General features: G+C 27.7%; 1 protein-coding gene across 2 annotated transcripts in view; it reads left to right on the forward strand.

Moving 5' to 3' along the window:
- The first annotated feature begins 13710 nt into the window (after nt 1-13710).
- LOC108688178 overlaps nt 13711-14516 on the forward strand; it is a 57969-nt gene continuing 57163 nt past the window's right edge. For both annotated transcript variants that reach the window (XM_018194324.1, XM_018194323.1), the window contains exon 1: nt 13711-13803. In XM_018194324.1, the coding sequence (XP_018049813.1) occupies nt 13719-13803 (85 nt within the window). In that variant the 5' untranslated portion in view covers nt 13711-13718. The remainder of the gene's footprint in view (nt 13804-14516) is intronic.

Here is a 14516-nt window from a genome sequence, read left to right on the forward strand (position 1 = left end):
CTGAAACTTTGCGTTAATATTATATTTGTAAATTTATTTTAATAATATTTTAATAGTGCTAGTTATAAATGTTGCACTTTTCGTAATTTTTAAATTATTTATACCTATTGAAATATTGTTAAATTATATAAGTTAGCAATTATATTTTTATCCAATTAAAAGTAGATTTTTCTTTTTTAAGAAAATTCAGTCTATTAATTTAATAAATGCTCTGCATTTATTTCTTTATTAATTTAAAAAATTTTACTATTATAAGAATAGATTAATAAATAACATAGCTATGATCATTTAAAGTGCACAAATGGAAAATTGCCAATGACCCTATTCGAAAGACCGATTAACTGAATTGAGTATACTCGAGTCGTAGATAATCGGCGTCTTATATCGCGCCTTAATTATTTCGCGCTGCAGTAAAATCGAGATGCCGTTAATTCTGAAAATATACGCTCGCCCCGTCGTGAGTGTAACGTAGCGTGTTGTAATGAGCACTCGGCGCGCGCGAATCGATATCACGTTAATTTCAGAATATCGTGGCCCCGAAACTGCGACTTCAGCGATAGCCGACTCGGATTTCTCGATAAACTTTCTGCGCGGTGAGCGAGCGAGCGCGGTAGCGGCGGAGCGGGTTAAATTTGCGAGCTATTAAAGCGACGTTAGCAAGATGACACTACCAAGGCAGTATCCCATAGATGCTGGTTAGTATTGCAAACTCTGTCTCATAGTGTTGTTGTAACAACTGAAGGGAAGTATTAAAATCACGAAATAATGCTCGAAACTTATGCGCGAAATTGCGACTTCGATTTCGCCAAGTATTCAAAACATGAAGTTAGATGGACTTGTTACACTTTGTCTCAAGTTTTCGCAAGTTCGAAGGTTACTAAGCTTGACTATAAATTATATTTCTCTATAAATTTTAATGGGTTTCAAAATTTCTATACTAATAAACGATGTTGACGCATAGTTATGTTCTGTAAAATTAAAATATGATGATTTTATAATTGCTTACGTAATAGTAATAATTAGAATAATTAATAATCACGTATCGAAATCTTTGTCTCACAAAGTGCTTCTTACAATACACCGCTAAAAATATTCGCCATTGTACAAATCATTTGCTCTGAGATATAAGTGCTACGCATCATTAAAATTCACTCTTTCCTTTTTTGTTACGAGTTATGGAACATCTTTTAATTCCTTATTTTATTTAACCGTATTTTATCATCCTTGCTTTCGCAGAATTAATGAGCCTTTGAAGATGCTCATCCATTTAACGTGTAGTCGGTATATATTGCTTTTGCAGTTTAGAACATTCAGTTTCTGATTTCAAATTATTGTTTATCGAAAGTTACGTTTCTTCTGATTTTGAAAAAACTTTAATTTATAATATAAAAATTTAATACATGAGTATGTTAATTAATAACAGATGCACTATTTTTTATTTTTAAGAGAAATAGCTTTATAATTTTACAAGTTTAGATTTACACGACAGTGTAATGTCAGAGATATTAATTTTGAAGAAATTGAAAAATATATTTATATAATTCATTCTTAGTTGGAAAACATTAAGTTATGAGATATGGTATCTCGGCACTAAGAGTTCGCATCGAAAATGTTTTTATATTAATAAAGAAAAAACTTAGAATTTTGATTTATAAAATTATTATTCTTACGAAAATTGAAAATATTTTTATTCTTTTTTTTTTGTTTTTCAATAGTTATAAAATATATCATTATTTTTCGAGCGAAAAAAAAATGCAATGGCATTATTGTTACATTTTACAATTTCACTGACTCGGAATAGGAGAGCGAATGGCGTATAATTAATCGTAAAGTAAGCGCACGCGCAATTAATTGCCTTGAAGGTTATTATACAACGAATTACAGTGGTACGCCGCGGTGCATTATAGTCAGTGTTAATTAGAATATCCAAGCAAAGAGTAGCGCCGTGGGAGTGTTGACGTTAATCTGGGGTATTTATTTGTACGCCAGGAAGATTTGAGTGTTTTTGTTAATTTTACGAGAAAGTGTTTTGCGATTTTATAATTGCCGTCGGCAATAAGCAACAATAAGACTTATTTACTGTTCTTACGTGAAATAAAAACATCCTTTAATTTTCATTAGTTTAAGGCATTTAGAGTACAGTAAACTTTTATTCAAGCAATTATTATTTTAAATCATAAATTTCTATACTGTAAAAACTAAAAAACTAAAAAGTACTTTTTTTTTTAAGTATTAAAATTCTAATATTTAAATATTATCGATATTATCGATATTATCATTATCATCACGAAAAATTTTTGCGTTAATAGAAATTAAGAAAATATTTGCTTTTTTTCTAAAATAAAACATTGAGTTTATGTAAATTGAACATATCTTAAAAAATTATTTCTTCGTTTTATATATTTATAACATCGTAAAAGCTTAAAAAATTTTTAAATATGCTGTAAAAGGAATGTGTTCAATGTGCTTAACGTGTTATTATTTTATAATTTTAATATTTGATTCATTAATTTTATCTAACATCAAGTTTGCTCCAGCGAAAATGTCGGAAAAGATTTACAGCTTTCCAAACTTCAAAATTATGTATCTTTGTAACTTATGAAATTAAAAATTTATTAAAATGAATTTCTTATAAAATTAAATAAAAAATAGTTTAATAATTTGATTCATCAAAATTTAGTAAAAAATTTCGTAAAAAGTTTTACTTTTTTAATCGCTTACAATTTAAAAATTATTTGTATTTTAACATTTTTCTCTAAAAAAAAGTTGATTTGAAATTTATGAAAATATCTATCGCTGAACAATAGTATGTAATGTACTTAGTGTATATTGTTACATGTATGTATAATATATATATGTATTTAAATTTGAGTCATAACATTATATTTTGTATAATTTAATTCTTTGTAAAATTAGAACTTTAAAATGTAAAATTAGAATTTTTATTTATTTATAATAGTCTTATATTTATAGTAATTTATGATTATAAAATAACTACTTTTCTTAATAATAAATGAAAGAAATGAATATTATGTAAAAATTAATGAGATAATATGTGTTTTATACGTGCAACTAATTTCAGGAGGAATTCAAAAGTAATTAGATAAAAATAATCTAAGTTAGAGCATACTTTATGATATGAAAAAATGTATAGTTAAAAAAAAATGTATAATTATTAATATTAATGATTAATATTAATAATTACACAAAGATATCCATTTTTTGTGTCTTTTATAAGCATGTTGTATTTATTCTAGAATTTTATCTAGAAATAAAAAATAAATTATTAAACCAACAGTCTTTTGATTAAATAAAAATGTTTGCATTTTATTTAAGAAGATCAACTCTGCAATTTCATTCGCTATCTGTGTTGCAATTTACGTAAGAATTTCGTAGTTAAACAGCCGAAGTATATAATACTTTCTAAAGTAGCAAAATTACGAAGTCTCATTTACGATGACCAGATAAACTGAAGTGATATTTAACGTATTTTTCAAATAGAAAAACTATGGAAAAACTATATAGGTACGATAATTAGATGTTCCAGAAATTATAGGAAATTAAAGCACAGAATAATAATGGTTGTAAAATAAATGACAGCATAATTTAATTATTTTTCGGCAAATTAATATATTTTATTATTGTATTAATATACAGATACGAATATTGGTACTTGATGGTTAAGTAAAATCAATAATAGATGTACATACGTTTGGATATAAAAATAATATATTGATCTTTTCAAAAATTTTATTATAAATTTCTACAAAGATAATTGATAGGAATAAAATATAATTATTTTGATAATTCATTTGTCCCTTAATTATGACAAATAAATTTTTTTACAAAATTTAGAAAAATTATCGTTTCAGAAATGTAATTTTTTATAAAAAATATTCGCAAAGGGAGCTACAGAAAACTTTTGAATTGAAGGATTAAGCAAAATCCAATTTAACCTACCTAATTTACTGTAGAAAGCCCAGATAATAGCGGCACTTTATTTATTCTTTGGAACGTCGTCTATTGGGTGGTAAATGACACACCACTCGTAGACGATTTGCGATGAAAAATACTCAGCCATTCGTGAAGTAATGCTCCATCTTTTTAGTTTATAACTTGGCATTGGGCATTGGAGGACGGACTTATTTCTTAGAAATATATATAGAACGTAATGTTATAAATTGTATGTGTGATCTATCTGGATTTAACGACTAATGATAGATATATTCACCGGGGAAGTTCCGTCAGTCAGCCGGCTTTACGTTCGTCCGACAGTAATTGCTATTAACTTGAATATCGAATCCGTCGTTGCAACTCCGCTTCGAAGTTCATGCCAAATCGCCTCAACTAAACTACGTTGAGACATCCCACTGGTTATAACTAGGCCGCTGTTCGCGAAAGTGTAGACGGTCCTATAATAATTATTACGCGACGGGCTCACAAGTGAGGGAGAACTTGGTCTCTCTTGCGCAGCGAGAACTTCTGAACGATATTGATGAGCCGCGGGAGCAGCCTGTTAACGCGATTGTTCGAGCAGTTCGACAAACAATGCCCATCGCGAGCAAGCAAGTGCGAGCAGCATCTTGATTCTCCAATGTACCCATTAGGTGAGCAGCCGTGCTATTTACGAGAGCGTTTAGTTAAATTGTAAGCAAAACTTAATTTTCATAAATTAAGTACATTGAGAATATATGATATATGTACAATAATTTTTAAAAGATAAGATGCAGCAATATTAGTATTATAAAATGGTAGAGAGAGAGATAAATATTTATAATATATAAAAGAGCAAATAAAAAAAGATGAAAAATTTAAAACTTTTGTAATTGATGTTTTCGAATAAAATATGTATTTTATTCAGAATCTTATACAGAAAACATATTGGAATTTTCTGATTTATTTTCGTAAGAAAAATTTATTTTACTTGTAGCATTTTTATATTTAATTAACAAAAACTTTCAATTTTATAATAACTGCACTTAGAAATGGTTGTTTCGATTTAAAGAAATGTTTCTTTGCTATACGGTTAAAGAAAAAATTTCTTTGATTTGTGAAAAAATTTCTTTAAATCAATAATCCTTCAATAAAGAAATAACCTTCTCTGGATGTGGATTTTCTAAATTATTTTTGACGTCTTATGATTTTTGTTTGTTTTTATTACTTTTATTTACTATTTTTTTTTATTAAAATTGTCATTAATAATACATCACACAAAAAAATGAATTCTTAAAGAAATGCATAAATGTTTTAATCCAAGAATATTTTATGCTTAGAATAGCGCCAAGAATAAACAATTTCCGATTAAGAATAAATTATTCATAAAATAAATTTTATTCTTAGTTCAAAACAAATTTTATTCCAATAAAAGAATAAAGTTGCACTCGTTCAACATTAAACATGCTCATATTAGCATTATTTTTTTCTTCAATGATACCTTTTGTCAACCTATTTCAAACCCCCAGTATGCTTTTTAGTAACATCAAGATGACAGAAATGTTGTAGTGACGATAGCTTTATAAATGAAGTGTCATATTTATAGAGCTCTTAATGTGCACGGGGTACAAGCTCTCAAGGAAAAACTGAATCAAACTTGGATTATCATACTCTACTAATGTAGCTCAAAAGCAAGTGAAATGCTGAGAGCGTTCTAACTTCTATTAGCCGTATTGCAAATAAGGATGCAAACAGATGGTCAACCTCGTCACAATGATAGAGAACGCTGACTGCATATACAGGCGGATCCGCCGCGACGGATTCATGCTCATCTCATCCATTTAACTGTGGATAGTAGATGTGCGATTCCGCCGCGGAAAATTCGCCCGCCTGTATGTATGTGTATAAACGCCTCTTCATCACGTTGCAGTGACAAAGTCGGCCGACTGTTCGCGCATCTTCATTTACAATATAACTGACAGAAACATTAAGACGAGCTGATGGATTTCATCCATCCTTAAAAATTAAACTATCACCACGTTCAATTTATTTAGAGGTATGTTCCACGAATGCAATAGTTCACTCATAAAATCACTGTCATTCATTACACTCATGCATTTCTGACATTTTGATATTACTGAGGGACCTTTATATACACTGTTGCCGCCTGCCGGCGAATTTTCATATTTATGATTCTTAATCCAAAAATAAATAATTTGTAAATAATGCGATTTGTTAGAATATAATGATTTTAGAAACAAGAATACAATTTTAAGTATATTTTGCATAAATTATAACAGCAACATTTTATACTTAAATGAAAGTAAATAACATTCAAGAATAAAAATATATGTTAATCTATTTTAGGAATTTATTTTTTTCTGTAATAGAATATAGATATAATGCTAATGTTTAAATACTTTAAATATTGTAAATGTTAGCATATATCTATATTCTATGTATCATTATTATTCAGATTTTACAATAGTAATGAGATATATTAAGTACAATTAATCGAACGATAAGGTTATTTGAATTACTTTTATATGTCAATGTAGTTTTTGAAATTACGTTTATATTTTTAAAACAAATTCATATTTTGCTTCGTATTAGCAAAGATATGCATAAGCGTAGGACATTATCGCACATGAATCATAATTATATAGTATATTAACAGTGCAACCTACATTTATGTGATTTGCAATTATAAACAAAATTATCTTCGATAAATAACAATAATTCTTTGAACAGATTTATAGCATCACGTAGCTCAGCCTGTTGAAAGTCTCTCCTTATTTATATGTAACTCAGCCAATGTTTCCAATACACATCGAAATATGCAAAGTAGTTCAATTGTATAACATCCGTGAAACTTTGCACTGACAAGAACAGCTTTTCTCTAGCAAACAACTTAACAAGATTTTCTTGGCCGTTCTTGATTTAAATTATGTACACTTTCATCCTTATAATGCGCTGTTAAACCTTATTTGTAAAAGAGATGTTCTTAATTACTTTCGCTTTTATATAAAATATATAAAAGTGAAATTAAACTAATTAAAACATAATTTTAGGTACACCTCTAAATAAAATAAAATTATACATTTAAAATTAAAAAGTGTAAGATAATCTGAGAAAAATATGACAATATAGATAAATTTATTGAATTGATAAATTTTGAATCTTATTTTTAATAAGTAGTTTGTTTTTATATTTATAATATGCTATGTTTTTAAATTTAATTTTATGATATAGAAAAGAAGTAAAATAATTTCTGAAAAAATAAAAAATTGAAAAAGTAAAATACTTCCCTCATGTCATACAATAATCTGTATTTCATTTAGGTATGAATATTTATGCGACTTTTGTTTAAAAAAAAGAGGAAATTTAATATTTATGAAATACTTTGTAATGCAAACTGCGTAATTACAAATCAAGTGCGCTTTCTTAATAAATAATCTTTAATCAGAAATTTTATGGAGTTTCTATGTGCCAAATAACACTGAATATCAACTTGACTTCGCATAAACCATCCAAGATAACTTAATATTGCACAAATATATATAGATTACCTCTTACGATCTATATAATTCGTATAATCCGAATACAAGTAAATGATGCATATAACTAGATATCGTACGAAAGTTAAAGTAAACACATGATTTCGATGTTTTGCTTTACAAGACCTGTAGTTAATTTACTATTACGATGCTTTACACAGAAGCAGTACGTGGATCTGAGATCAAAGTTTTCGCTTAAGATAAGAATTTTCGAAATGCCACTCGAAGCCGAGTGAAATTATGCAATCATATCTATGCGAATATTTGACTTTCTCGGTCGGCAAATCTCGTTTCGTCTCGACTCTCGGTAAGTGATAGTGCACCATACATGCGTCTGTAATTACGTACGTCTGATTAAACATTATAATTGGCAGTCGGCTGAGACTCGTTAAAATCTCCATCTGCAGCTGTGATAAGCCCGACTGTAGAGTCAGACATCGGTTCGTCACAGTTTCTGGCTTAATTACATGATGATAGTATACTCAAAAGGGTCTAGATAGCTAATATTTTTTTATTTGTAGACTCAGTTATATAAAGGATAAGTTACTTAACATTAGAACTTAAAATATTTTTGTTATTTTTGATAATATAAAAAAATATTTTAGAAAGTGAAGTGATTTCATAGGGGACGTATTTGGTCGACGATTTTGGTCATGTCACTTTTTTTACATGTAATAAAGTAAAAATACCGAAAAATTAATAATTCATGAGATATTTTATATTTTATTATTTGACATGAGATATAAAATATCGAATAAATTATTCGTTTTTTTGTTATTGTATTATACTTTGTTAATATTCCATGCACAAAATAATAAAATAAATTAAATAATGTAAAGAAAAACACATTGTTGTTTTAAAAAAAATTACGCAATTTACACATTTTTTAAAATATCTTGTAAACTGATTAATATTGATTTTTTGATATTTCTACTGCAGTTTTAAATGCTATAATATTTATTATAAATAAATATGAAAGAGAACGCCAATAATCGGTCAAAGTTAGATGTTCTGAATACAATATATAATATATTCTTAATTTTTAAATTTAATTATCTCAGATATGACTGTGCGCCGAAATGTTCGGGCATTAACCACAATCGATCTATGTCGCTAATAATATAAATATGATAAGGCGCCAAAACATTCCTATATAATCCCTTCTAAATTAATTCAATAAAAGACTTATTTGCGAAAAATATTACCTCATCCTGATTGATTTTTTAAAAGTTTTTATTTGCAGATCTTAACGTAATTTAAATTTTTCAATATTGGAACTTTTTTATTGATTAAGCTGCTTTGTCAAAGATAATAAGATAATAAAAAAATAACTTATTTTCTAGGAGTTTGTGCATAATGATTAAATGAGTTTGGATTCTAAAGTGCTAAAGGTTATAATTTTACAATCGGAAAGTTTCTTATGTCCTTAATTATTCAAATCGGACATTTCGACTGGTAAATTCAATGTTTGATTTATTAACTCATAACAAAGTTATGTTAATAATTATATGAGTTTCGAACGGATATAGTCACGTTTTATAGCTTAATTGTGATTACCGACAACTTTCCATGCACAACTATTCCAATAGTGTCACAAGAAAGAAATGAATTCTGAGAGGAAGTTTCAATGTGGTATTTGTTAGCTCAGAGCCAAGTTATATTACGGCTTTTAGTTTTTCAAACGTCCGCAATTTATGCGTCGTTCATGTGTCAAAAACTTTTAATAATATAGTTCAAATTATTCTGTATATATAGTATAGTTCTAATCTTCTAATTATTTGGCAATAACTGAAATAATAAATATAAAGAAAATTTCAATATACAATTTATAATTATGTATTGGGAGTACAAATTAGTTCAATCTGTTTTTTTGTGCATTTATTTCAAAACAAAATAAATGAACAAATCAATTAAAGTATTGTTGCCTACTACTTTTTCCCATCTCTCAGACAATTTTCGAATTCCATCTCGAAAAAATGACTCATCTTTGGAGGCGATCTAATTTTGCCAATTTTCGATTTCTACGAAAGAAATGAACCGGTGACTTGGTGCATCCTTCGGAACAACCAACAATCAGAAGAAGCAATGTCCGGAGAATACGGCGGGTGCGGTAAAACATCCCATTTGAATGTTTCCAAATATTTTTTTACGACTTTAGTGACATGAGGCCGAGTGTTGTCATGAAGAAGAATAACTTTATCACGTCTTTGCTCGTATTCCGTTTTTCTCGCAATGCACGGCTCAAACGAATCAATTAAATAGATACCGATCGCCCGTAATTGAATCGCCAGGTTTCAGCAACTCATAGTAACAAGACCCTTTTGGTCCCACCAGATATAGAGCATGATCTTCGAATCATGAATGTTCGGCCGTGGTGTTGATGTTGAGATCGATGGCAACGATTGACCGGACTTAGGGTAGTATTTTTTCTTCTTGGGGTTGTAGAATATCCATTTCTCATCTCCAATTACAATCCGATGCAAAAAATCTTTTCTCTGTTGTCTTTGAATCAACTGCAAGTGAAAAATCGCCTTTCAACATCTCTCGGTTTCAGTTCATAAGGCACCCAATTTCCTTGTTTTTAAATTATTTTTCATGACTCTCAATCGTACAGAAACGGCTTGTTGAGTTACCCCCAATGATTCTGCAAGCTCCTCTTGCGTTTGACTCTGATCTTTTTCGAGTAATGCCTCTAATTCTTTGTTTTCAAATTTTTTTGGTCCAGAGCGAGGCTTGTCTTCAATGCTGAAATCTCCATCCTTGAAACGTCGACGAAACCATTCCCTACATGATTTATCAGTTGGAGCAGTGTCATCATAAACTTCGACAAGCATTCGATGAGCTTCAGCCGCACTTTTCTTCGAATTAAAGCAGAAAATCAAACCATTTTTGCCTCCCGCAAATGCTGCTTGGTTAATACAAAATTCGATATTTCAAACACAGGGTTAAAAATCAAGGTTTTTGTATGAACTCAAAGCATTATAAACTGAATATTATTAGCAGATATTTAACCTCTCTGAACCGTCAAAATCAGCTGTTACTATGAACCATTCACAACAGCTGGAACTATCTTTAGGGAAACGGACCGAATTAATTTATACTCCCAATACATAATAAAATTATGTTGTAATTTATTTAACATTAGAATTTAAATTTAAATTATTTAAAATTAAAACAATGTAATATTATTAGAGTTAAACTGTGTGTATACATACAAACTTTTATAATTAAAATATAATTTTAATATTTAGATTTTATACTTATGTTAGAAATTTTGAATAGTTTGATGTAGTGTGTATGTATATACATTAAAACTTATATGCAGCATGTATTTTGTTTTATTGACAGTATGAGTATAACTATAACATGTCATGATCAATGGATTTTAATACCGTCCTATTTTTATTTGCGAAAAATAAATGACAGTTCTCCGTTAACGATTAACGGAAATTGTGTAATAACATGGTGAATTTTGTCGATATATCGACAGCACAAAACTGACGGCTATTAAGCAGTCACCCACGAAAAATCAGATAAAGATTATTTTGCGGAAAGCCAGATAAAATGATTTAAAAGTGCTAAGTAATATTTTATAAATGTATATTATACAGTTATAAAGAATAATGTGAATATAATGATACATGCCTTGTACATAAGAGAGAGCAATTTTTGATATAAAAATTAATATATTATTATGTATTTAATTGAAGAATTGACTCTTTTTGCCAACATAATTGCAATTTATAATTAATTTATCTTTTAATAAATAGTTATATAATTATTATGTAATTATGAACATTATTTAATCGTTTATATAATTAATTATAATACAAACCTTTCTTATTTTCCAAATTTATTATTATTTAAGTTAAATTATTTTGAATTTTTTTTCTTAATCATTATGATAATGCTATTTGACATTTTTAAATTTTCGATTGATCATATATAAAGTATAATAACGTATACTAAAGGCTGTATCTGTATCAAAAACTTTATTTATTTATCAACGTCTGAAAGATGAGCAAATCGTGTTTGTTAGAGATGACGGATGCAAATAGGGAACATGGGAAATGAGGTCGAGGATAATATTTCTAGGGAACCGAGCTTAATCATGGGTAGTTCTTTAATAATTACCTTATTCGCGTAAACGGAATATGCGTTGCACACATTGGTCGATATTCTTGTACGATTTAATCTTTCCATTTTTTTAATTTATTAAAAAAGCATAATCTGACTTTTTCAAAAATTATTTCTATATCTTTAAAAAGTTGTAAGAAAAATTTGAATGCATAAACTTAATTTGCAAACTTCGATTATCAATAATTGTTTGTAAAATGATTAAAAACATCGCTTCTTATATGTTTAAATTATTTTGTATATTGTGTATTGTGTATTATATGAAATTTTTGTAATTATAATAATTATTTATTACGTCTATGCGATAATTATATAATTTGAAAAATATTTAAAATGAGTTGTTTTTTTTAATGTTTGATCGCATATCGAAAAATTTATTATATTTTTTAAGAAATAATATTCATGGTTAATTAAAATTATACATGTGTATGTGTGCGTGCGTGTGTGAATGCATGCGCGCGCGCGCGCGCTCGTGTGTGTGGATGTGTAAAGAAGGAACAAAAAATATGTCGATAATTAAACCTGTCAAGAGAAATAAAATTAATTTATTATCAACATCATTTTTACGTGTTGTACTTTCTATTATATGTGTGTGTGTGTGGTAAATTCACTTTGCGTAATCCAGATTTATTCACTTGTATCCATTAATATGATGAAATTGTAGACAGTTTTCTTCAGACAACATTTCTGAGAATTAATTTTTAGAAGAATTCCTATGAATTGTTCAATTTTATAAATGCTACTTGATGTTGTAAATACTAACTTTTACATTAAAATATTATATTAAAATCTTTATATTAAAATATTATAATTATAATTATAATATATTAAAATATTATAATTATAATGATGCTAACAACAGATCGCATGTTGACGAATGATTTAATTTATAAATGACACAAAAAGTTGTTTATTTTTTGCTCCGTATTGTTATTTTACTAACAATAAACTAAGATTAATAGCATTGATATATAACTTATATTCTAATTTAATTTTATAAATAAATTTTATAAAATTATAAAATAATAGTTGAAAGAAAAAGGAGAGATAAGATAGAGAATTGTAAACAAAATAAAGACATGACATTTTAATTTTTGTTGTTACAATAAAATTTAATATAAATAATATTAATATAAAATATGGCTTTACGCTTATTATAATATTTATTAATTTATATATTAATCTTTATCATATTATTGAAAAATCTAAAATGTTATATATAAAATGTTATAGTGTCTAAATAATTATATAAACTCGTGTTAAAAAATATTTCTAATAATTTGTATTGTTTATTATACACAAAAAGATCGTTATTATTTTTTTTATATTTTCCTATTTTTTTTATTTTGTAATTTGTAAGAAGAAGATATAATATTGCATTTTTACAACAATATATAACGATATGGAAGTTTGTCTACTGTTACAGTACCCATTACAATCGGCGATTAAAACTTGAGTTGTAGAAGTTACGATATCAACCTCTCACTTTTTTAACAACACTTAGTTGGAAATTCAATCCTCCCCACTTTTTTAACAACACTTAGTTGGAAATTCAATCCTGTAACGAACTTTAATTCTACCACCTTAAGACAAAACAACAGTTTTATGATTTCGATACTCGATCTCGCGAAGATAGTTTTATGTTAAAAATATGTTCTCATTGTGTTATGCTGAAATTAATTGGAAATATGTTTTTAGCGAGATAATACAAATAATTTAGGAATAATTTTAGGAACATTATTTTACAGAAAAATGTTTTTTTTCTAAAGAATAAATGCAAACACATAAAGATATGTTAAAAATATATTTATATTTTACAAAAGATTTTGAATATTTTGTTTTTGTTCATTTTTTAGAAGAAAAATATATTCTATTTGTGATCACACACATTATAAGAAATATATTAAAATGAATTTATTACCTTTACATCCTTTTTTGTCGAATATGTATTATAATTCTGAAAATTAATTTGTATTTTTACTATTTATTCGATTTTTATCATTAATAGGAGGACATTCTTTTTTTTGTCTAGAAAGAAGATGAACGAGATGGAGCAGGTTCCTGAAGGTTGAGATTGCGTGGATCCTCGAGATGATCGGTTGGAGAATGCAGCCGAGCGCCTCGGTGCTCGGCGTCATCGCCATTATCTCTATCATGATTACTGTCACTACGTCAGGTAGGCGATTCATTGTGCAGTTTTGCTTGACGTTTTTAATTTTAATACTAGTTTATAAAACGCCTGCTAAAACTTATATAATTTATTATAATATAATCGAATACAATATAATAAAAATATTAACTTAATTTAATTAGTTTGTTTACTCAAAATTAATTTAATTTTGAGTACCTACTTTTCTACTTTCATATTCGACTAATGCGATTTTATTTATTATTATTGAAAAAATATAAATAAAAATTATATAAAATTAAAAATCAAATGATTTCATTGTATTAAAATTAAGATTACTATACGCACTATAAATTCAATTCGCACTACAAATTCTCTGCTTGCAATAAATTTATAATACTTTTTTGATTGACTAATCTCGATAGAATATAATTGCGAACAAATGAATGATTCATTTGTCTCAGTTTAACGGGGGATGCAAGAATTTTTAATTAATCTAAATGTCTAATTGTGCCATAGCGTCGAGAACAACGGAAAACGACTGTGCTTGGAGGAATAAAGAGGGCGAAATTCTTCTATAGCTACCGTACCAGTTGTTCTATATAGTCTTTAGACGGAGATAACCCCACCGGAATTTACTTTCTTGCGTTTCCTAGCAATCACCATTTGGTACGCGAATGCCCTTTTACGCAGTTCCGCGCACCCTACGAAACCTGAAAGTACCGGATAACGAGATGCGCTTAATGTTGCCAGCTTTTTTA

This window comes from Atta colombica, unplaced genomic scaffold, assembly GCF_001594045.1.
Source record: "Atta colombica isolate Treedump-2 unplaced genomic scaffold, Acol1.0 scaffold226, whole genome shotgun sequence".
Classification (NCBI taxonomy): Eukaryota; Metazoa; Arthropoda; class Insecta; order Hymenoptera; family Formicidae; genus Atta; species Atta colombica.